A 26,179-nucleotide genomic window follows, 5' to 3' on the forward strand; every position below is an offset into this window, starting at 1 on the left:
CAGACTTTTCGAAATTTATTGTGATACCTAGCTTAGAGCAAGTTTGGATGGTGTAGTTCCTGGCTTGTAGCAGCTGTCTGGTGATAGCAGTAAGGAGCCAGTCGTCTAGATAGGGAAACACCTGGAATCCTTGCTGTCTCAGGTGAGAGGTAACTACTGCCATACATTTGAACACCCTGGGGGCTGTGGTGAGACCAAAGGGCAGAGCTTGGAACTGATAATGACTGGCTCCCAAGCCAGAAGAGGAGGAATCATCTGGAGCACCTGTCCATTTTGATATGGTAGTACGCATCTTGAAGATCTATGGAGCACATCCAATTGTCCTGACCCAAAAAGGGTAGAATGGACTGAAGCGTGACCATCCAGAACTTCGTTCTTTGTACAGACCTGTTTAGTCTGCTGAGATCCAAAATGGTTCTCCAGTCCCCTGTCTTTTTTGGTACCAAAAAGAACCTCAAGTTCCTTGCTGGTCTGCTGGGACTCGTTGGATGGCTCTTTTTTGTAGCAGTTTTGAGATCTCTTGGACTGCTTGTTCCCTTAGACTGGGTGGAACATCTGAAAGGGATTTGTTTGACCTTAAGGGGGTATGATCGAAGGGAATTCTGTAACCTCCGGATATGATAGACTGTACCCATCTGTCTTGAGTTATGTCTTGCCAGGCTTTTGGGTACAGCGATAATCTTCCCCCGACTGCCTCCGAAGGCGGGCAGCCCCTCAGGGATGCTGGAAGGGCTTGTCAGAGAAGGAATCTCTGCTGCCCTGATTTTGCGGGCCCCCTCTGCCTCGAGGGCGGCGTCTATTGTTGTTCCCTCCTCTACCCCTGGAGGGAAGCTCACCACGTGTGTCAGGCACGGCTCCACATTTTGCCACTTTTCTGACCTTTGGGGTATGGTCTAGAAGGAGTAGAAAAACGAACTCCCACAGCAGAGAGAGTCTGAGAGTATTGCCTTCCTGCTCACACCTGGTAAGGGTATCCTTCAACTGTGGTCCAAAAAGAGCAGAACCATCAAAAGGGGTACTGGTGAAAGACGCCTTAAAGGGGTCTGCAAAGTTACATAACCGCATCCAAGCGTGCCTTCTCAAGGCCACACCTGTGCCTGCGGCTCAACTCGCCCCATCGGCCGCATAAGAAATGAGCCGCATGGAGGAGTTCACTATCGAATTAACAGTCGCCAGCTGGGAGGTAATCTTATCCTGGGCCCCCGCAGCTGATGGATCTTGAAAGGTATCTCCTAGCTTCTTAAGGAGATCCCTTTGAAGGCGTGTAAAATGGCACAAATAGTTCAGCAACGGCATGGAAAAGGTCACTGAGGAAAACATCCGCTTCCCATATCTGTCCATCGTCCTACTAGACTCCTTATTAGGGGGATGGACAGACGAAGTCTCAGCCAACTCCTTTTTCGTGGCCGCTGCTACCACCATAGCATCAATAGGGACACCCTTTGTCAAAAATTGTTTGTCTTGTGGTGCTGTGATGAATTTCGTGGGCCTTCGGGGAGTTGGTTCCACTGTGTCTGGGGCTGACCACCTTTCGAGCCACCACTGCAATCAGTGGATCGAAAGGCTGAGACACCCAGGAGGTGGAGGGGCGAGAACCAAACGTGCCCAGATATACCGACTCATCCTCAGAAGGGTTAAGGGTAGTCCAGTTCCCCTTCTGCCTAAGCATCTCAAGGATGTCTGAGAAGGAGACATCTTCATAGGGGGACCTCGGGGACCCTTCCGAATCCTCTAAGTCGGTATCCGAAGTGACGACTCAGGGGAGTCAACATGCTTCCTCTTACATTTCCTCTTTCGAGGGGGCTCCTCTGAATGATCAGGGGAGGCCTCGGAAGAGGAGGACGCGCCCACTGGGGCGACCTGGAGCGCTTGTTCTCCTCGCTTGGGGTCTGGAGGAGGGGCAAAGGCAGACGCAGGCACCATGGGGGGAGGAGCCGAAGAGGCTGATTGTGGGGCTGACTGAGGGACCAGCACACTCCTCATAACCTCGAAGGCACCCCTTCCTGGCAGAGAAGGCGGCTCAGGCTCCGAAGAGACCGGAACCCTCCCCAGCACCAAGAGGGATGGCTCCGAGGCCGATGTAGGAGCCGAGCTCACCTGCGCCGAAGCTCCAAGAGGGAGAATGGAGTTGGACAAGGGTCCGATGCCACTCGCCCCCTCGGTACCGACAGACAAACATAAAACAATCATGCTCAGGTTGCTGTGTATTTTATTTATTTTACATTTGTTTACCTGGATAGTCTGACTGGATACATGTCCATTTTCAGCGGAAGCCCGGGGAGAAAAGCTCCACATAGACAAACTTACATAGATTACACAGAAGGTTGCAAACAATTATAAAAACAAAGTGATTATATACAATGGCTAAGTAGTGTTCCCTAGTAGGGACTCACAATTTTCATGGACAAACACAATTAAAAGTAAGAAACATCAGATTGGAAGCAGAGCTTGGTGACTTAGTTACAAGTTATGATAATTACAGAATACGCTTTCAGTTTATAACTTAATCAGGGTTGTTACATGGGCATAGCCAATTCACTTTGAGATACTGTTTGAGGTTTTTTTTTTTTTTTAAGAGACTTTTGGAGGATTGTAGGGTTACATAGTTTGGCAACAAATTCCAGGTTTTGCCAACAAAGTTGCCAAACAGGGATTCACCAGCTGAGTTATTAGCTTTGTGGGTTTGGACCAGTAGTTTATTGGATGACCGTAAGGATATCAGGTTGCTATATGGCTTATTATTTTTAAGTGAAGGGGTATCCTCAGGGTCGTACAAAATTTTGTGCGCTATTAAGAGTTGATTGAATTGAATTAAGCTGGGCAGTTCTAGCCACTCTAGTTGTTTAAGATTCTGGCAGTGGTGGGTTCTATAGGTGGAGCCAGTGGCGAATCTTGCAATATGATTGCAGCTATGGGACAGCTTACCTAGCTCGGATTTGTTGAGGTTTGAGAGTACAGGCGAAGCATATAAAAGAGCAGAGTGTAGGTGTGATCAAGCAATTGCAGTCCTAGCCAGTGGGGTTAAAAATGCCTTGTTTATATACAGTGATCCAAGCTTCTTATTGATGGTCTAATATGGTTTTGTTGACCTGTAGGTGAAATTTGAGATGGTCTATGATAACTCCTAGCAGTTTGGTGTGATGACCTGGGGAAATAGTGGTACCATTGTTAGATGTGACACAGAATGAAAGTGTGGTGGATCTACTAGTGGGGGAAAAGAGTAGAAGTTTAGTTTTATTGGGGTTCAGAAGTAGGCGTTGGTTGGTGAGCCAGTTCTTGATAGTGTTATTTTGGGTTAAGGTTTGCATTTCAGATGGGGAGGTGGCTGAGCAGATCAGAGTGGAATCATCTGCATACTGAATGCAGAATGCACGTAGCTTTAGGGATAGCAGTGTGAGGGTTGTGGATAAAAACAGAGAAGAGTAGTGGACCTAGTATAGACCCTTGAAGGACACCAAGACACCGACTCCGAGAGTTACCTTGGGCTTTTGGTTTTTATAATTATGATATGTAAGCAATGTTTTTGGCTGTACTTAAATTTGTTTTATTTTACACTAGGTCTGGAAATATGACCCAATCATGTAACATAAAGTCAGAATTGGATCTATCAACGGGGACTGTCTTCAAGGAATGTTCAACTTTGGGGACAACTGTGACGTCATCAGGAATGGGAATGGATAGTGAGACGTGTTCTTCGGTATGAACATTGTTGGGTTTGCTCTGAGATCTAGAGTCTGAATCACAGGTATGATGTGACGCGATACTGCTTCTGATGCAGAAAGATATCTGCGGTTTCTCCTGTATTGTGTACCCTCAGATTCCACTAAGTAGGATCGTGGCTCAGCCCATATACCTCTCACTTAACCAATTCAATCAAAGACTTTTGCCGTTTGCATTCTCACTGTCTTTCCTTTTACCGGATGAAGAAATCTGCTTGTTTTATCACAACTGGAATTCTGAGAAAAACCCTTCTTAAAAAGTTGGGCTTTGATTGCTCTGTTGTTTTTAGCATTAGGCACAAACAAACTAGAACTGATAGGCAAGGTTGTTCTGGTTTGCCTGGATAGAAGTCTCTGAGCAGGCAAGCCAAGTAGGTTGTCACACAGTATGTTTCTGAGATTAAGTAAATTCAAGAAGATATCAGTATCGTCAAGCTTTGACCACTCTAGTAATTGCTTTGAACTCTGTACTGCATTTTTCAGTAAGGCAGTTTGACTGTGGGTAATCAGGACTACTAGTAACATGGATGAAGTCCCACTTTTTTACAAATGTCTGAAACACTGACTGGTAAAACTGGGTACCGTTGTCAGAAATAACGGTGTGTGGACTACCATGGACTGAGAAATGACACTTCATCTTAGTAATAACAGCACTGGATGTTAGGCTACGTTGCAAATCGATCTCAAACCAGTTTGATTAAGAGTCTACCAACACTTCAGTAATGCTGACTGTTCCACTCAAATATGTCAATGCTACTGTTGACCAAGGTAGTTCAGGAATTTGGCTTCGGTGAAGTGGCTCTTTTTGCAAATGTGATTTAGTACTGTTACACATTGAACAAGAAAAAAACACTATCAATGTCTTTCGATAGAGAAGGCCAAAATACTAGTCCTCTAGCCCCTCTTTTGGTAGAATCAGAATCTGGGTGGCCACGATGCAAAATATGAATGCATTCACGATGTAAGGAAGCAGGAGCAATAACTTTTGGACCTTTGAAAATGTTACCATCTTCCATCGGCATCTCATTTCTGTATGGAAAGTAAGGATGCACTTCTGGCGGTACACAGGATTGCTTTGACGCCCATCCTACATTGATGAAGTGGTTGAGCTTTTGCAAAACTGCATCAGTCTTTGTATGACCTCTTAGCTCATTAAGTCTCATAGTAGAAAAATTACACACTTCCATGATACCAAAGTCAGAATTCTCTGAATCGAGCTGTTCCGTGGTATTTCTGGGTGTCCTAGATAAGTTATCAGCAAGATAAAGAAGTTTGCCTTTTGTATAGACCACTTTGAAATTATACTTTTGCAATTTGGGCATCATTTTTTGTAGTGTTGCTCGAGCTGAATGCATAGGCTTTTTTAAAATAGTGACTAGAGGTTGATGGTCAATTTCTATATGGATAGCTCGGCCATAATTTGAGCATACTGCATCTCAGTTTGGGTAAGAGTTCTAGATGCGCAGGTAACAGGTTTGCCCTACTGAAGAATAACTGCACCAAGACCAAACTTTGAAGCATCACAGGAAAGAACTACTGGTTTGTGGACATCATAGTATCTTAATGTAGGTGGGTTTACAATTTGCTGTTTGAGGTTATCAAATGCTCTCTGGTTTTGTTCTAATCATGACCAGGCAATGCTTCTGTGTGTCAGCTCTCTCAACAGCACTGATAACTCACCAAGTCAGGGATAAATTTGCCCAAATAGTTAAGCATACCAAGAAAACACTGTAAGGCTTGCACATTATCTGCAGCTAGCATCTCAAGAATGGGTGCTTGCTTAGAAGGATTTGGTCATAAGCCTGTACCGGTAAATAAATGACCAACATAAGTAACTTTTGGTACCCTGAATTAGCATTTCAGAGGATTGAGCTTTAAATTCACTTCACGCTCTGTCCAGAACTTTCCTAAGGTTTCTGTAATGTTCTGCTTCACCACTGCCTCCAACTAGTAAATCATCAACTATTATTTCACATGGGTAGCCTGAAAGAATTTGCTCCATTGCACGCTGAAACACTTCACTGGCAGTGTTTATTTCAAAAGGCATCCTGAGGAATCTGTATCTACCAAATGGAGTACTGAATGTAGTCAGCAGTGACGATCTGCGATCAAGCATTACTTGTCAAAATGAACTCTTTGCATCTAAGACAGAAAAACTGTGGCATTTGGCATGAGGGTGGCAATTTCCTCGACTGTATGCAAATGATGATTAGGTCTTTTTCATGCCTTGTCCCAAGTCTCTTGTGTCAATGCATATTCTGATTTTATCTGAATTTTTCTTATGAGCAGCTACCATTGAAGACACCCACTCAGGTGGATCTGTGACTGAACAAATCACACTTTGTGACCATTTTGTCTAACTGGACTTTGACCTGCATAGCTATTGGAACTCTCTTTGCTGGTCTGACCACTGGACTGACCTCTGGGTCTACTTTCATGGAGTACACAACTGGAAATTTGCCTATCTTGTCATTGAAAACATCAGCATACTCTGAGGAAATAGCATCAGTAAAACTGGAACTGGGACGTGTTTACATGATGTACTTCTTTGGTAAAAGAAAGCAGTTTCATTCTTAAACTGTCTCTGAGACCTAATAATGACTGCATAGGTCTTCTGACTACATAAAATAGCAAGTTGCAACTGTTGCCAGCTGAATAGCATAAAAGCACTACTGAGCCTTCGGTATGAATCTCTTCACTTCCATAAGTAACAAGCTTCACACAATTGGCCAAATTATGTTGCTCACCAGCCCTCACTTTAGCAAATGTTTCTGTTGACATTACATTACACTTTCAACCAGTGTCTACTTTGGCTCTGTGGGTTTACCATTGATCAGGACAGTACAAAATACTTAATTCTTGGTAAACAAATCTACTGCATTAACCTTTTCACCGACCACTGATGCACCATCTATACAGAAAGTAGGGCTGCAGCTTTCTACATGACCAACTTGCTTTTTGAGCTACCTTTCTTAATAATTGAATGAGGCTTGCTTGATTTAAAAAACTTTTGAAAATGGTTCCAGTTTTTTTACACTTGTGGCATTGCTGACCAAATAAGCACTTTTCCCTTTTAGACTCATGACTGGCAAAGCAGTTACGAGAGTTAACAATAAGACTTAACTTGGGCTTTGCTGACTCGCTCTTATACTGCACTGAGCTAGTCTTGGAACTTGCTAGTAGAAAGCTACGGCTCTCCCAGGAAAACCCGCAAGGGTTGCAGCTGCCATGTACTTACGGTCTACGTTTGCTCTAGAGGCTGTTGAAACCATGCTTTTTTATTACTTGCAAGCATACTTGTGTGCCTTTCTGTGAAGCTCATGGATATGACAAATCTCTATGCCTTTGTTTAACGTTAAATCACGGTCACAAAGCAAAATATTTCTCACTAAAACATTATTAACACCACACACAACCTGTCCTTTATTAATTCATCTTTCAAGTCACCAAATCTGCATGTTTTAGTCTTACTTTTCAAGTCAGTGATATAAGCTGCAAAAGTTTCACCTGGCTTTTGGCCTCTTGTATAAAACAAGTGCCTCTCTAATGTAACATTTGTCTGGGGGTTGTACATTTCTCTAAAGTTGTATTTTAAGCACTCAGGGTCCTCCCTTGATTCAGCTGGTACCACAATATGGTGGCTTTCCCCCTTCCTGCATATACTTCTGGTGCATACACAAATGAACGCTCTCTTTCAATAGCCTCTGACACAGCTAAGTTAAGCAAAATGAATGCCCTTGTACGTGCATCTTTGTCAGAATCTGCTTGCATGAAAATATCTTATTCCTGCTCAAATACTCTCCAGTTCTACTATATTATGATCAAACATAAATGAACTGGGTCTGCGAAATGCCTCTGCCATAGCAACACACAGTAGTGAAGGTGCTTGAAGTTATGTACGAACATACACACACAAATATATATGCTAGAACTTTATACTAGTACTTGTAATTATGCCCAATAGCACAACAAACTCTCTGAAACAACTGCACTTTGTCAAATGCATGGCAGTCACATATACAACGCCTCAATCATCTTCTTGTTTAGATATATTTCTAGAATATTCCCCTAACTAAACACTTTTATTCTGAACCCAGTATATATTATAATGAGTAACAATGTGCTTTAGTCCTAAGAAAAAACACATATGGGGTGATGGTCTTTATAAGGAATCTCTCTTAGATACACAGTTAATTTTTCCATTCTAAATTCTAAGAGATGTCCAACTCCAAGGACCAAATACTAAACAGTTTACAGTACCTATTATAATAAGAAAGGGCATCATCAATGAAGCACTTACCTGCCAGCTCTGAAGGATCAGGCCAAGCTGCTAGACTCACAAAGATACATGGTGCAAAAATCTTGCAAACCACACTGCAGCAAGAAATAACTGAACATGGCACAGGCAGACATTCTCTGAATTCTGAATATTTGCTGACATCTCATGGGCATGGACATATACCAAGCCAAAAGGGAGAATGGTGTAAGGCTGGCACTGGGCCTTCTGCCACAGAACTCACAGTGATTATTACAACTGCAGCAGTGATCAATACAGTGCACATTGAGGATAAAAATATCAATACAATGGGCATCACAGGGTTATGAATAATTACTGCCCCATCAACACCCACAAAACTCAGAATTATGGTATTTGTGATTCTGGTTTGGGGCTTCATACATTTCTCACCTGATTTCTGTACACTTTCTTTCTCCAGCAACTTTATTTTTTTGAGGATTTTATTTACTTATTTTTTTACATGTTAAAAACACACATTGAAGAAAGGAAGTTCATCCCCCTGGCTTTAATATTTGTATGTCCCACTCTTACAGTGATATGGATCAGTTTATTGCTTATGCTTATATGAAGGGGAGAAGCGAGATGCAAGGTAAATGTGGGCCAATATGGGGTTACAGTCAAACTTTACAGAGCCATGCCTATTGCCTCTGGTTGTCATGGACTCTAAGGATTCTAGGCTTCCCTCTCTGGCTGCTTGCCATTTTTTTCTTGTAGCAACCTTTCTTACTCTTTAGCAGTTTGCCCTTCATGCCTTGCTTAGGACAGAAAGGACATATTTTACTGGCACAGTTGCTAATGCATCTTGGTTATGGAGAATGAAAATTATCATTCACCTGTTGCAAGGTTTTCCTCTTTTCTTCTAGTCCATTAAACCCTTCTTTGTACGGGTTCCATGCAGAAGCACCTTGTTTAGGGTTTGTGTTCTCAGCCAGGCATGCCTCCTTGCAAAATACATCGTGACAGCTATCCTGCATGTTGCATTTAGCCAAATTTCATGGAATGCCTGCCATCCTGGGAAATGAGGCTGCACAAATCAAGCATCCTCTTTCTAGTCCCTTGTTCCATTCTTTCTGCCTCACATGGTTAATATGGGACTCCTGAAACTGCAACATATGAGACTAGCAGTTTGAGAGACCCAAGTGCCAGGATAACTGAGGGGTAAGACTTCTTACCAAACCGTTCAGACATTTTACTCTTCTTGCCACTGGGAATAGGGTTCCTGATTGAAGACACAGTAGACTCTCTGTTGGATATCTACAAACAACACCAATGATCAACCAGTGGGCTCTTATACATGTATTTGTGGGGGTCATGGAACCTATAAAAATGGCTTGGTTTCCTAGGAGTAGGCAGTTAAGACTCTTACTCCAAAGGTAGCACCATTAAGTGAATCATACAGGATATCTAGGATTGGAAGAATGGCCAGAAGTTTGGATTTAGGGAAGCCCAGAAAATTCCTCCCTCTTATTTGGGCCTGCTTAAAACCTGGAAATAACTATGAAGATATAGCACCCCCTTGCCAACAAAGAAAAATATACACTTTCAGAGACTTTAATCAGCCCAAGGTAAATGGAAGAATTATCAATCTAAACAGGGATGAATGAAGTATACGACAGCACCTCTTAAATCTATCAGAAGCCCTTGGTGAACCTATAACTGGGTTTATTCCCAAGCAGTGAAACACATCTGAGCCAACAATCACAGAGCCACAACAGACTCCACTACAACAATGTTACTGTGAAACGTACCCAACACTCTAGTCATAGGTGACTCTATAGTCAGGCACACTGATGCTCCACTCACCAGGCTAAACAAGGAGAAAGTTACTGTCAGCTGCCTGTCGGGTGCCAGGATCCGCCACATAATGCATGCACTCAGGTCACTCCACAACAAGTACAAATATGACTCTGTCATTGTCCATGATGGTGTGAATGACCTGAGACGTACCTCCCTGGACTACATGAAAAGGGACATGGAGGAGCTGTCCGATCTTGTAGCCCAGGCAGGTATGACCCTAGCCCTGAGTAGCATCCTGCCATCACCCAGAATGATACCACAGTACAAGGACAAAAATGATCGACTTCAACAACTGGCTAAGCTTCTGGTGTCATTCTAAGCGGATCCAGTATCCGTCTGCCTGGGATGACATGATAGACAAGCCACGATGCTTTGCCAGAGATGGCCTGCACCTGTCGCCCCTAGGATTCCGGATACTTGCTAAGGCTCTAGCCACCCCTATAGTGCCTTTTTTGGCAAGGTTCAAATGACAAATTCACCACCCTAACAGGTACAGGCAAGAAGAATGAGGGTATTGCTACTCAATGCTAGAAGTCTAAACCTCAAAATGCACTCTCTCGAGGCACTCCTTAAAATGGAGAACATCGACATCTGTGTAGTGACAGAAACCTGGTTCAAGGCTCCAGAGAGTACCCCTGCATTACCAGGCTATAATTCATACCACACCTTTCGGCCACCTAACCTGGACCGAAACACTAAAGGCGTGTCCATATTCATTAAGGATATCCACACCTCCAGGCTAGTTGCTCAGCATAATGCATCCGAGATTATCCAAGTGCAACGAACTCTGGGCAAGACCGCAATCCAAATTGTAGCTTGCTACAGATCCCCCACCATGCCCCAGGATTCCCACTCCTCATTTCTTAATACACTGGAAAATATTACGGTACAACCTAACACCCTAATAATGGGCGATTTCAACTATCCTACCATTAACTGGGAAAACGACTCATGTACCAACTCTTGTGCTCAACGTTTTCTGGAATTCATAAATTCCAATGCCATGGATCAACTTATCCACATCCCCACCAGGGGCAGCAATATCCTAGACCTGGTTATTACCAACATGGGCAACCGGTGCTCCACACCAGAGGTCAATTCCTCGTTGGTCAGATCTGACCATAAGCTAATCACCCTAGACATCCACATCCCTCCCCCACCCCCCATTAGGGAAACCACAGTAAAAAATTTCTACAAAGCCAACTTCACGCTTCTTAAGACAGAAGTGGCAAACTTCACGACACCCATGCTGATGGACAATAGAGGTATGACTGCTGAATCCTACACAAATGCACTTTATAAGCACTTACATGAGTGCATGGATCATGCAATCCCTAACAGAACCAAGATGCTATCCTCCAAAAAAAAGAAAGCCAATCTGGTGGTTCCCTGCCATAAACAAACTCTCCAACAGAAGAAAGAAACTGTTGCAAAAAAGAGTAAAATCCCATGATTGGAGAAACTCCCTGGTCAGCTTCAGTAAGAAGCTGAGATCCCTCATAAAATCCTCCAAAGCTAGTTATGAAAACAAAATCGCCACTGACTCTAAAGACAACCACAAAGCATTCTATAGCTATGTCAAGAATCTCAATGGCAACACTCAGATCTGCTCTGAGTTACAGCACAATGGCACTAAATATACAGAAGCAACGGATATTGCCAACATCCTGGCAGATAGGTTCAGTGCTAACTTTACCCCTCTGTCATCCCCTAAAGGGCCCATCTCTAAACCAGAAGAATGCAAAGTTCCTGTAATCATGACTGCACAGGTAAAAAACACACTATCCAAAGCCAAGAACACAGCATCCATGGGACCTGATGACATCCCAGGCTGTGTTCTACATGAACTACAGAACGAACTGGCACCCCACCTAAGTACCATGTTCAATCATAGCCTCACCTCAGGCTATGTGCCCACTGAATGGTGCACAGCGACAGTTATCCCACTCCACAAAGGGGGAGCCACCACAGACCCCGGAAACTACCGCCCCATTAGCCTAATGAGCCTGGTCTGCAAGGCTATGGAGCGTATCATCATGGAACTTATAAACAATGACATTGGTAATTTCCAAATTCAGGACCCCACCCAGTTCGGGTTTGTAAAAGGCAGATCATGTCTCCTAAACCTGATAGACTTCTTTGAAGCAGTCACCAAAGCCGTAGATGAGGGTAAGGTGGTTCACACAGCCTATCTAGATCTTGCCAAGGCTTTTGACACCATCCCCCACTCTGGAATTATAGATAAACTCACTAAACTAGGTATAAATCCCTATGTCACAAGATGGGTTGCCAACTGGCTCACTGACAGAACCCACACTGTGAAAGTAGCAGACTGCAAATCCAGCTTCAGACCAGTGACAAGTGGAGTACCACAGGGTTCAGTCCTGGGTCCTCTCCTGTTTGGTATCTACTTCTCTGAAGTACAGGTCAACACAGAAGGTCTTTGGCTAACGAAGTTTGCAGATGACTTCTAACTAGGAGCCATAATCAAAACTCCAAAAGATGTGAACATCCTACAAAAGGGCCTTGCTGAGATAGATGCCTGGTGTCAAAGCCATGGCCTCAAGCTCAATGCCAAAAAGTGCATTGTCATTCCTTTTGGTAAAAACTCAGTACCCATGAACTACCACATAGGTGGTAGTCTACTTAACACCGAAAGTGTGATAAGAGACCTTGGGACACAGGTGGACAGTAGTCTCTCCTTTGATAATGACATCGCCACAGTAGTCAGGAAATCCTTCTATGTGGCATACCTCATCACAAAAGGTTTCTCATCCAGGAAAAAAGAGGTCATTGTTCCCCTCTACTCATCAGACCCATTATAGAGTACAATGCCCCTTTTGGTATGTACCTCACAAGACATCTACAACAACTGGAAAGGCCACAGAAATACCTCACAAAGAGGATTACCGGCCTCAAAGAGATGCCCTATGCAGACTGTCTCAAAAAACTGCAGCTTTACTCCGTTGCATATCACCTACCCAGAGGCGATCTCTGCCTAACACACACAGCTATGTCAAACCCAGAGCTTTTAGACATGCTCCACTTAAAGAAATCCCAATCCCTACGAGCTACACGCTCTAGGGACCTAAACCTCGTCACCACAATAAACAGAACATGCTGGAGGGATAGATTCCTGTCCCAGAGACTTCCCATACTCTGGAACAAACTACCTATCTATATCAAACAAAGCTCCTCATTAGCACTGTTCAAGAAAAATCTTGATGATTGGATGGGAGATAGGAAATTCACCCCGGGGATCACTTCTGTGGCTCTGCTCGACAGTGGCACAGGAAAATAATTTTCTTGGGTGGCGAAAGCCAGGGTACCTTTTGGCTAGGCTTATATAGGCCCTAGGGCCAACAGCCTCGTACCTACCTATGAACCTAAATACCAAGCCATAACAGTCAGCCTCAAAGCTGCAATAAGGACATCTGCGTGACAAAAAGGAGCATCCAGACACTAGGGACACAACCAAGCTTGGAAGCCAAAGGCAGGTAATGGGAGGCACAACAAGCAGGAAAGAAAACAGAAGTAGCAATGCTTTCCGAATTCCATGGCATGTTATGAACACCAGACAGGCCAATCTTGTTCTGATAAAACTTTATTTAATCAAAACAGTTAACACAACCAAGCCTGCAAACAGCTGACAACACAAGCTCTAGAGGCTGCAATTCTTACAGGGGCTGGCAAGACTCCCTCATGAACAGAGTGTCTCTTCCCTCTCTGAATGAAAGAGAATGAAACCTCCCTACTCCTCCAGGAACCTGGGGATGAATGACCATGTAGATACAACACTTTCTTCCTACACAGGAGGTTTATCTCCCCTTCCACTAGAGAAGAATGCTCTTAGATCTTAGGAGTCCATTCAATCCATCCAGGTCCCATTCCTTCTAGGGGAAAGGACTAGAAAAAAAACTTCCCATGTAGAAAGAAAGAGATAGGAGATGGCCCCAAAACACTGGGTTGACAGGAGTAAAATTGATCACTACCAAAATTCCCGCACCACAGGACCATGAGGCATCACAACTGATGGGCACAACTGCCAAATAAGAAATTCAAACTCCACAACGAAACAAGGAAGAACAGCCAACACTGAGCAGGTCTACCAAATGGTTAATGCCAAGTTCCCATTCTGCCCGCCAAGGACAAGAGGAAACCAGACTGGAAAGGAGAACCAAAAACAGACGTCCACAACTCCTGGATGCCTAAAGCCATCTAAACAAGGTGGTACAGGGTACTATCTGCTCCCACAGAGAACCACTTCCATTTGAATATGAACAGAGGTTTCCAGCAACTCACCTTACCCATACTTTGTCAAGGTGGACATCGCTAAGCAGACTAGAGATTTTATAGGAAGCAAAATGCAAACTAAACTTCCAGCCATCTCGCCGTAAGGAGGAAGCAACTTTAACTCATGTCTGAAGGGAGCTGCTAAGCCATTAAAGGCAGCTCTATCAGCATCCTGTCCACTTGAGGCCCCTTGGACCACCTTCTCTAACAGTAGAAGTCAAGCCATGCTTCAAAGTAAAAAGTCACCCAAGATAATGACACAATGGTTCAACATGAGAATAGACCCTGCCATTTGACAGGGAAGGGAGTGGTTAGGTGAGACCAGCTGTATAGATTCCCATTCAATAGAATGAGAACTCTCACAACGCTCACCTCAGTGAAGCTAGGTGCTCAAAGGGAATGAATGCTCTTGGCCAGAGGATGGAGGCAGACATTAGCCCCATAAAATGGACCCCAACCATAAAGTAGGGGGAGGAAGGACTAACTTTAAGATTCCCCTAACCAACAGCAATGTAGAGTGAGATCAAGAGGAATCCCCTCCCAAAGTGAATGGGGGAGGACAACAAGCTGCCTCCTCCATGAAAGGGGGCTCAGAAGGGAAGCCCCCTAAGGTCCTGCCAACATGAAGGCTAAAACTGCTCTGGGGCTAGAAGGCCAACCAGTGAATCTACCCCCCCCCCCCCAAAAGAAGGTGGACAGCAAACCAAGGGACCAAGGGGCAAAAGCTGTCAAGCATCACAACACTTCCCCAGAAGAAGATAAATAAGGGATCTCTCAAAATCCAGAGGACTGGAGAGCTAAGGGCCAACAGTAGGAGTGGAAGGGTGAGGGTGACCTTTCACTGCACACCCTGGAGACAGAGTTGTCTTTCATTTAGGCAACCAAGATTAGCCTACTCCCATGGGACTATGGAGAGCAGTGGCATCCAACAGAAGTAGGGGACCAGCTCTGTTACTATTGCACAGTTTCAGAGAATGCCTCTGAGACCCCAAAATGACTCCTCTAACCCCTCACAATCCAAAAAAAGGAGGTAGATAAGGAGGAGTAAAAGTGGTCTACCGACCCAGGAAGTAAGACAATGGAAGACTGCTTGGTGACATGCCTACAACACCTGCTGGACCTACTCCTTCAAATGAGTGGGAAGCTACTCGGCAGGGAATCATGTCTGTTAACAAATATGGGAAGTGCCTGGAAATAAAGCAGGCACCACACAGAGACTTTAGTCACAGCCTAGAAAGGCCATGTCTGCCTAAGGAAAAAATCCATTACCAGGTTGCCCACATCACTCTCTAAAATGGAAGAAAATGAGCCAGACCAGCTGATGCAGGCACACTTCCCCTTGACACTCATCAGCCTATCAAACACTGCAAAACATAAGCGCCTAAAGGGGTGGAGGTGGTATTACTGTGACAGATTTTCGGGGCGAGGGGGCAGCTCTTCCCAGTTACCTGACTAATGAATGGTCTCCAACAGTATGCTCTGGTGCATGTACACGTGAGACATATTGATGAGGGCCCCTAAAGCCCAACATGGCAGGGGGAAATGTACCCTTCTGCCCACCATGTCAACCCTATGGCCAATCTGTCTGCTAGTCATGCAAAGAAAGGTAAAGACTCAGGGAATGCTCACCCCCCCCCAATGACCACTCGGTATTTCACTTCAATGTGAGGACAAAAGGTGGTCTTTCAGGCTGCTAGAGGAAAATAATGGACAGTAGTGTTCGGGGGGGGGGGTGCTTGCAGACTCAAGCAGCCAATCTGACAATCATGCTGGGGGAGCCAAAGAAACAAGCTGACCTGACTGGGGAAAGGTAGTTCAAATACCATGGGAAGTACTCCCTAGGTTGGCAGCCTTAGAAGTCTTACTCCATAACCAACTTCCCTGAGGGTACTGAATGCTGGAAAACAAAACAAATCCCGCAATTCCAGGATGACTCCAGTCTCTAACAGACTCAAGAGGCCAAAGGAAGCCATAAATCTACGTCTTGGAGACAAGGAATCCAGACAATCCTAAAAGAAGAAATCTGAGGCAAATCTCTACACTTCTCCTCACTGAGAGGTGCCATCCCATCAGTCACAAGTGGTTGTTTCTTCAGCTATTCTTCTTGAATACATAATTTATGCCAAAAAAATCACCAAAAGGGCACGCAAACACAAGAACCTGTTAACTGCAATACCAAGGACAGAGCTAAACTGCATGAGCAGCAGAAATAACTTGGAAGTTGTGGGGAACATGTGCTTCTGTGACTGACAAGTGACATCATGTCATGCATCATCATGACTTGGCTGCACTGAGTAAAAGGGACATGGGTCCTTCACAAGTAGTTAAACAGAGCCTGCTGGTATGACAGACATTGAACCCAATGCACCCCCATTCTTTGCAGTACACTCACACTCCCTTTTCACATTGCACCCCCATTCTTTGCAGTACACTCCCACTCCCTTTTCACATTGCACCCCCATTCTTTGCAGTACACTCTCACTCCCTTTTCATATTGTACCCCATTCTTTGCAGTCCACTCCCTTTTCACATTGCACCCCATTCTTTGCAGTACACTCCCACTCCCTTTTCACATCAAACCTTTCAGTGTCATCTTGGCTACCTACGAGTCCACACTCACTATGAGGAAGGGAAACTGCAGATTCGCCTGTGGGGTATGTGCCATAGCGCTCCTTGATAAGGGAGGTTAATGCATCATAAATCTTCTGGGTCATTTGGCTAAGCTTTACAATGGTCAACTACAAGCTTGGTAATTACATATGAACTTATGGGAGCACTTCTGGTCTTCAGCATTGGAATTTACAGAAAGAGATGTCATATGCTGAATAGTACAGAAGACAACCCACCCACTGGAGCCTAGCTACCCCTTTTCATATCTGTATGCAACTCTGGTGTTTAACCTTTTTGAATAAAAAGCAATGGTTTATACTAACAAAGTGAAAAGTAACCTAAAACAAGCCAAACAATACTTTCCTGATATGCAATGCAAACTGTTTCTGTCCTATGCAGACCGCCTCAGGGCCCTATCCCTGTATTCTGTCTCCTATAGGCTGTTGCTGGGGGATCTATGGCTGACATACAAGGCATTGTCAGATTCCACCATAATGGACCTCCTGTATATCCACAAAACAAGCAGCACCAGAATTGCCTGTTCTAAAGAAATAAACCTTGCCTGTGATATGAATATGACCTGCTGGAGGGACAGGTATGTATCCCAGAGGCTGTCCCTTTTCTAGAAAAGGCTTCCCCATCCATGTGAAGCAGAGTTTCTCCTTAACCCAATTCAAGTGTAACCTGGACAACTGGACGGGAAACAGGGAAAAGTACAGTTTTGTACCTACCATAAATGTAGATGTTCGAGTGTTCACACTGCTGCAGTCATTACACTTGGGTTATTCTGCCGTCAGGTGGGACCGCCTGACGGCAGGATAACCCAAGTGTAATGACTGCAGCAGTGTAACACGATGAACATCAGGAAATTCATCCCTGGTTTGTCACGTATGTTTGCAAAAGGCAACCTGTAAATGGTTCATCACCCAGGCCCCTGCTTGTAAATGTTTCATCTCTGAAGACCCTGCTTACACTTATCAAGGGTACCAGAACTTGTCAGAGATATAGGATGCAAGGCTAGGCTTAAAAAAGGCCCTTGTGGTCATTAATCTATTACACACCTCTGAACCTACATCAAGGTACAGATTCTACACACTGTATTTTATGGTGTATCCAGTACAACAAAGGTATTACTAAAATATAATGTGAAAGTAACATCTAGCTTATTCAATTTTTTATGTTTATGCTGTACGTGACTTCCACAGACGTGCTTTATTCAAGGAAGCCTGCGTCTTTGCATCTTAGTGAGCATTTCAAACACTCCAGGAAAGCTACATCGATGTAGTAGAAGCCGCTTACCGCCGATGTACTGCTCTTACTCAGTTTACGCAATTACAGCTATTGAAAACACAACGTACTTTTTGCCCAGCACTACACAACTAGCTAATGACAATTCGGGTCCCAAGGCACACACAAACAAGGAGGGTGAGTGTATTTGTCAGAAGTAAATAATTCTGTTAAAACTACTACTGCTGAAACTCTGATCTCTCATATGTGGCTTTACTGCTTTCAAAGTTACTTGAAGTCACAGGTGACTTCCAACCAAACGAAGATTTTACAATGAACCCTGCATAACTGATACATAAATACAACACAGACTACCATACATAAACAGAATCTGTACATTTAAATCCACAATTCATCAAATAATGCAAACTCTTAAAAAAGGTTTTCATTTCTACAGGCAATTCAGCTTTTGGCTGCATAAACAAAAAGCAAGAAACTACAATCCCATTTTATTCTTTCACAAGCTTTGAGGTACTGTTTCAGTCACTCACCTCTTCAGTTCCAGTATCCTCGTATTTGCATCAATTACTTTATTTTCTGTAATATTTAATGAGTCCTGTTGTAAAAGACAATTTCAGTGTTAACATCACAGCATTAGAAATGATTTTCGTACGATTATACTTTATTATTCTTTCTCTACAGGACACTCTTACACACAAGCTGCTAGTGTGAAAAATGAGCAGTCATCTCCTGTCAACTAAAAAGCAAACACTCAAGTCACCGACCCAACAGTCCCAACATGTCAGGCTGGAAACATTACAAAAGTATTTAACCAGCTGGTGTACAACAAACAAAAGTTATGTACTTACCGTAATGATACAGCTTCACGATTATATCTGTCCACTTTAAATTTAAGGAAAGGTCACCACAGGCAGCACCAAACTAGCCATAAAGTACAGTTTTGTACCTACCATAAATGTAGATATTCGAGTGTTCACACTGCTGCAGTCATCACACTTGGGTTATCTGCCGTCAGGCGGTCACGCAGTCGGCCCGAGTTCCAAAGTCTTGGTCCGGCGTCGGTTGCTGTCGCTTCTTCCCAGACGTCAGTGCGACAGGGGTATAAAAGAGGTAGCCAATGCCATTTTCTTCAGTTTTTCTTGACCCAGATGTCAGGTGCCCCCAAATAGGAAGGCAATGCATAATCCTAAGTAAATTACGTAAGTAGAAAACAATAGCTACAGCTGTAAGCAAATACGCCATATAGAAATACATCTTAAGAGATTGTATAAACAGAGAGCTATAGGCAAAACCCAGGTAAGAAGAGGGGAAGGTGGGAGGGTAACCTGGACTGCAGCAATGTAAACACTCGAACATCTACATTTATGGTAGGTACAAAACTGTACTATGTTCATCGTGTTACACTGCTGCAGTCATCACACTTGGGTTGAATCCCAAAGCTAAGGCTGGGCGGTTGGTACTAAACGGGGTTTGGAGAAGCTAGCAGGCCCTGAAGAACTGCAGTGGCAAAGCCAGCTCTGGTTTTTGAGTATAGAGGCAGGTGGTAGTGCTTGGTGAAGGTGTGCACTGAACTCCAAGTTGCAGCTTCCAAAATATCCTCGGTTGGTACCCCTCTGAGGAAGGCTGCTGATGTTGCTGTAGCCCTGGTGGAATGAGGCCTAATGTTACCAGGTACAGGCTTCCCATGGTGTGTGTAGCAGAAACGGATACAATGTCCTATCCATTTTGAAATGGTCTGTTTTGATATAGGCTTTCCTTGAGATCCTGCAACATAGGATACAAAGAGCTGATCAGATTTTCTGAAAACCTTTGTTTTATCCAAGTAGAAACGTAATTGTCTGTGAATGTCCAAAGAGTGTAGGAGCCTTTCACCTTTATTCTGGGGGTTTGGATAAAAGGTGGGTAAATGAATGGTTTGGTTTAGAGCCACACTGGATACTACCTTTGGCATAAAGGAAGGGTTAGTTCGTAAAGAGACTCTGTCTTGATGAAAAATGATGAAAGGCTCCACTGCCATTAGGGCCTGTAGCTCTGAGACTCTTCGTGCTGAAGTTATTGCTAGCAGCAGGGCAGTTTTCCATGATAAAAATTGTAAATCAACTGAAAAAGCTGGCTCGAAGGGCGGTAGTGTAAGATTTTCCAAAACAAAATTGAGGTCCCAAGTTGGTGGTGGTGCTCTTCGGGGCGGTCTTATGTTCTTAGCCCCTCTGAGATACTGTCTTAATAATGGATGTGAAAAAATGGGAGGATCCATGTTGTAATGAGCTGAAATAGCTGAAGCGTGGATCTTTATAGATGAAAAGGAAAGGCCTTTGTGCAACATCTCAGTTAAATATTGCAGAATCTGAGGAATATTTGGGACAAGAGGATTTTGGCCTTTAGCCTGGTTCCAGGCGCATAATCTTTTCCATTTGTCTGAGTAGGCTTTCCTGGTGCTGGGTCTCCTGGCCTCCAGGATGACATCCATAACAGCTGTAGAGAGAAGTGTTGACTGGTTGTTTAGATAATCTGCCATGCAGCCAGATTTAAAGTCTTGAGCTGGCTGTGTAAAATCTGATTGTTTTGCTGAGTCAGCAGGTGAGGAATTTGAGGTAAAATCCATGGTGGGCCTTGAGCCATGTTCCTTAATATTGGATACCAGTGTTGGCGTGGCCAGTCTGGAGCAGTAGGTATCATTTGTGGTCTCTCTAATCTGGCTTTTAGCAGCACCTTTGCCAGAAGAGGTAGTGGAGGAAAGGCATACACTGTTAGTGTTTTCCAACTGAATGAGAGGGCGTCCACTTTCCAAACTAGTGTGTGGTATGTCCTTGTGCAAAACTTTCGCAGTTGGTAGTTTTGGGGGGAGGCAAACAGATCTAGGTCTGGGCTCCCCCATTTTTGAGTTATCATTGTGAATACTTGTGGGTTTAGTTCCCACTCGTGAGGATCCATGATATTTCTGCTTAGTCTGTCTGCCAATGTATTTTTCTTTCCTGGCAGGAATTGTGCTTGTAGTTGAACTTGGTAGATCAGTGCTGTGTTCCACAAGGTCATTGCTTGCCTGCATAGGGGGTAGGAATGTGTGCCCCCTTGTTTGTTTATGTACCGCATCACTGTGGCGTTGTCAGTCTTTATTAGAAGTTGTCCTGGATGCAGGAGGTCCTTGAAAGCTGTTAGGGCATTTTGTACAGCTAGCATCTCTTTTTGATTGATGTGGAGATGCATTAGATCTGCAGACCATTTGCCCTGAATACACTGTCCTGCCATGTGTGCTCCCCCAGGCGTAATCTGATGCGTCTGTTGTCATTGTTTGCCTGTCTGTGGGCAAGGTGAAAGGCTGACCCTTGTTGAGGTGACATGCCTGAGCCCACCATAGAAACTCCTGTTGAAGGCAGGGAATTAGTGGTATTATTGTTTCCAAGCTGTGGCTGTGTTGAGTCCATACGCTTTTCAGGTACCACTGTAATTTCCTCATATGCAGTTTTGCAAATGGTAGTAGTAGTATGCAAGATGCCATGAATCCCAAGGCCTGCAGAATTTTTCTTGCAGGGAGTTGGGTCTTTGTTGCCATCATTTTGAAGTACTGAGTCAGTTGTTCTTGCTTGTCTGGCGTGAGATAAGCCATCTGGGCCATTCTATTTAAGCTGGCACCCAGGAATATTATGTCTTGTGAGGGCACTAGTTTTGATTTCCTTTCATTTACTGTGTACCCTAGGCAACATTGTAGGTTTTTTTTACAAACGCCAGATGTTTTAAAAGAATGTCCTTGCTGTCTGCTTGAATAAGGCAGTCGTCCAGGTATGGATATATTTGGATTCCTCTTTGCCTGCAGTATGCAATTACTGGTGCCAGGCATTTTGTGAAGACCCTGGGCACAGTAGATAAGCCAAAGGGCAGTGCAGAGAATTGGTAATGAGTTCGACCTGCTATAAATCGGAGGTATCTTCTGCAATTTTGTCTGATAGGGACATGCAGGTATGCCTCCTTGAGGTCCAACGTTACCAGCCAAGCCTTCTTGCCCAGCATGGGAAGAAGTTGCTGTAGTGTGAGCATCTTGAATTTGGGTACTTCCAGGTATGTGTTTAGAATTGAAAGGTCCAGAATGGGTCTCCAGGCTTTGCCCTTTCGTGGAACCGGAAAGAGTCTTGAGTAAAATCCTTGTCCTTGCTCCTGTGTAGAAACGTGTTGAATGGCTCTCATATCCATGAGAGCTGTAATTTGTCTTTGAGCCTCTGCCCATTGATTTGGTGGCAGGTTTGGCATTCCTTCTTTCCTTGGTAAAGTGTGAAAGTGGAACCTGTAACCTTGAGATACAATATTTAGTTTTCCTCCCAAGGGAACTGCCAAGAGGGATTTGCTTAGCAGCCTGAGGGGTAAAAGTCATTGTGATTGTCTTCTGAAAGTTTTTGGCCTGTCTTCTCCTCCTTTCTGGGTTGTGGCACCCCATTGTCGAGGCTTGTAAGACCCTTGAGGCTGACCTCTGCCCCTTGGGCATCTGTATTTGCCCCTCTGTGTTCTGTCAGAAGTTGGAAAGGATCAGTTTTTGGTTGGCCAATTTCTACTGAAACGAGGGGGTTGAACATGTAAAAAATCCTTGACCATCTGCATACATTTTGCCTTATCCTCCATTTTCTTTAAAACCTCTTCTGCTTTCTCACCAGATAAAACATCCTGCTGTAAAGGTTCATCCCATAACTTTGCTTTAACATGATCAGGTAAGGTTTGTTCTTTTAACCAAGCATGCCTACGAATGACAGACCCAGTTACTGCTGCTCTACAAGAAGCTTCCAATGAATCAAATCCACATTGCAAAGTATGTTTTCCCACTTGTTCTGCTGCATGCAACAAATATTGCATTTCCTTGTAATCAGGCTGTTCTGTATGTGTGAGCATTTTTTGTTTTAATTGAGACATCAAATATCGTTGATATTTCAGCATGGGAAACTGGCAGTTTAAGGCCCTCATAGCTAGAGTAGCTGAGGTATATACTTTCTTTCCCCATCTATCTAGTGCTCTAGAATCCTTTTCAGAGGGTACAGGATTTTTAGCAATAAGACGCCTTAACCCCTTTGGGACCCTGGGAAATGGTTTCTGGGTTAGCAACAGGGCTTTTATATAGGAATTTGTGTGAGTCAGGGACTCTGTAGTATCTATCTGGTTTGACTGGTGCAGGAGGTAATGAATCTGGGTTAAGGCTAAATTCTGAATAAACATCATCCACAATGTCTAACACAGGTGGAATAGCAAGGGGTCTGTGCTGGGGTAGTAAAAGGAACTCTCGGAGCCTTTTCTTAGAATCAGAGTAATCCTGGCCTTCCCAGTGGAAATGTTCCCTCATGGTATGTAAAGTTTCCCCAAAAGAGTAGTCTTCTGGGGGAGAAGCTGAAGGAATTGACTCTTCAGCATTAGATTCTTCATATGGGGGAAAGCAGTAGTCCTGTTCCTCAGAAGAGTCTGAGGAAATGGAGACCTGGTCAGACGAACCGTCCTCCTCCTCCTGTCTAGGCCTTTTGTCAGGAGGGGGGTGGGAACCCCTGATTAGGGTAATTAAGTCTTCAGCCATCTTGAGCATCTGTTTCTTAGGTATGGGGCCTTGTACTGGAGACTACTGTACAGGCTTCTTTACTTTTAAAGGAGTTTTTAGCTTTGCATAGGATTTAATAGTAAGTGTAGTCAGTCTGAAGACACCTTCAGCAACTGAAGGCCTTTCAACTACACCGGAATCCCCTTCAGCAATGGAATCGGAAGCACCTAAAAATAAAGGCTGTGGAGGCCCAGCAATCTCCGCTTGGGAGTCGGATGCAGCCTGGGGATCTAAATCGGCGGTCATCAGGGGCTGCGTAAGTGCCTCACGTAAAATCGGAGAACCGGCAACTGGCATAGAGGAGGCCTCGGTGTCTGGTTTGGATCTCGGCTGCCTGTCCTTATCTTTGCGCTTTTTATGCATCCTGGTCGTCGGTTGCTTCAACGGCATGGTATAATTAAATTTTCTACCAAAATAATGTCGGGCGAAATTAAACCGACGTTTAATAGTTCGTTTGTTAAACCTAGCACAAAGCCAACAACCTGTGACGTCGTGGTCTGGGCCTAGGCAAGGAATGCAATAAGAATGAAAATCCTTATGAGGTATTTGCTTCCCACAAGAAATGCAATTATTAACTTTCTGACATCGGTCTGAGGCAAGAAAAGGTTCCCCAACAGTCTGAAATTCGATTTGAAAATCTCAGGAGTCGGCCGACCGGCACTTGCGAACTGCTTCTGCTTCGGGCACCGCACGGCAAGAAAGACTGAAAAAAATGGCGTCGGCTGCCTCGTTTATACCCCTGTCGTACTGACGTCATGGAAGAAGTGACAGCAACAGATGCCGGACCAAGACTTTGGAACTCGTGCCGACTGCGGGACCGCCTGACGGCAGATAACCCAAGTGTGATGACTGCAGCAGGGTAACACGATGAACATCAGGCCTTTTGACAGTTTGCATCTCTGGGTGAGGTTTGCCAAACAGTTGGAATAGAAGGCCCAGGTGAGGCTCTAAAAAGAAGGGCTTCTTTTTTAAGTGAGGCCTAAGAAGAGCTGTTGAGGCCAAAAATGGTCTACAAGAATTGCTGTGGTATTGCACAACTCTGAATTATTTATATGCGGGAGGGGGGCCGCTATTCTTTACATATGGGTAGTATAATGCTACTCGACCAGACGTCCGGCTTGTATACAAAAGCTTCAATCTACTGTCTGTACATGGGACATCACACACTGGCTTCCTAGAACGTCAGCCATAAAAGGGACGTCCACACATACAATCCTCAGAATAAATTAGCCCCATCGGGAAAACTCCAAAGGGACACCAAGGAGACAGTCATCCAAATAACGAGCAAGATGAAGGGAGAAGACAGGTGGGAGACATTACTGCGACACAGAACAGAAGGACATCCATGGCATGATGTAGGGAGAAGACAGGTGGGAGACAATACTGCAACACAGAACAGAAGGACATCAATGGCATGATGTAGGGAGAAGACAGGTGGGAGACATTACTGCAACATAGAACAGAAGGACATCCATGGCTTGATGCAGGGAGAAGACAGGTGGGAGACAATACTGCAACATAGAACAGAAGGACATCCATGGCATGATGCAGGGAGAAGACAGGTGGGAGAGAATTCTGCATCACAGAACAGAAGGACATCCATGGCATGATGCAGGGAGAAAGACAGGTGGGAGAGAATTCTGCATCATAGAACAGAAGGACATCCATGGCATGATGCAGGGAGAAGACGGGTGGGAGAGAATTCTGCAACATAGAACAGAAGGACATCCATGGCATGACGCAGGGAGAAGACAGGTGGGAGAGAATTCTGCAACATAGAACAGAAGGACATCCATGGCATGATGCAGGGAGAAGACAGGTGGGAGACAATACTGCAGCATAGAACAGAATTACTTCCATGGCATGATGTAGGGAGAATACAGGTGGGACAGAATACTGAAACATAGAACAGAAGGACATCCATGGCATGATGCAGGGAGAAGACAGGTGGGAGACAATACTGCAACATAGAACAGAAGGACATCCATGGCATGATGTAGGGAGAATGCAGGTGGGACAGAATACTGCAACATAGAACAGAAGGACATCCATGGCATGATGCAGGGAGAAGGCAGGTGGGAGAGAATTCTGCAACAAAGAACAGAAGGACATCCATGGCATGATGCAGGGAGAAGACAGGTGGGAGAGAATTCTGCATCATAGAACAGAAGGACATCCATGGCATGATGCAGGGAGAAAGACAGGTGGGAGAGAATTCTGCATCATAGAACAGAAGGACATCCATGGCATGATGCAGGGAGAAGACGGGTGGGAGAGAATTCTGCAACATAGAACAGAAGGACATCCATGGCATGACGCAGGGAGAAGACAGGTGGGAGAGAATTCTGCAACACAGAACAGAAGGACATCCATGGCATGATGCAGGGAGAAGACAGGTGGGAGACAATACTGCAACATAGAACAGAAGGACATCCATGGCATGATGTAGGGAGAAGACAGGTGGGAGACAATACTTCAGCATAGAACAGAATTACTTCCATGGCATGATGTAGGGAGAATACAGGTGGGACAGAATACTGAAACATAGAACAGAAGGACATCCATGGCATGATGCAGGGAGAAGACAGGTGGGAGACAATACTGCAACATAGAACAGAAGGACATCCATGGCATGATGTAGGGAGAATACAG

The 26,179-nt window shown here is 44.4% G+C and overlaps 1 protein-coding gene across 4 annotated transcripts in view; it reads right to left on the reverse strand.

Annotated features, from left to right (window-relative positions):
• MPHOSPH9 (M-phase phosphoprotein 9) overlaps positions 1–26,179 on the reverse strand; it is a 2,191,511-nt gene that overhangs the window by 767,491 nt on the left and 1,397,841 nt on the right. For all 4 annotated transcript variants that reach the window (XM_044068924.1, XM_044068922.1, XM_044068923.1 and 1 more), the window contains one exon: positions 18,495–18,559. In XM_044068924.1, coding sequence (XP_043924859.1) covers positions 18,495–18,559 — 65 coding nt within the window. The remainder of the gene's footprint in view (positions 1–18,494; positions 18,560–26,179) is intronic.

Source organism: Protopterus annectens, chromosome 4.part0 (assembly GCF_019279795.1).
Source record: "Protopterus annectens isolate FY-2018-M chromosome 4.part0, PAN1.0, whole genome shotgun sequence".
Classification (NCBI taxonomy): Eukaryota; Metazoa; Chordata; order Ceratodontiformes; family Protopteridae; genus Protopterus; species Protopterus annectens.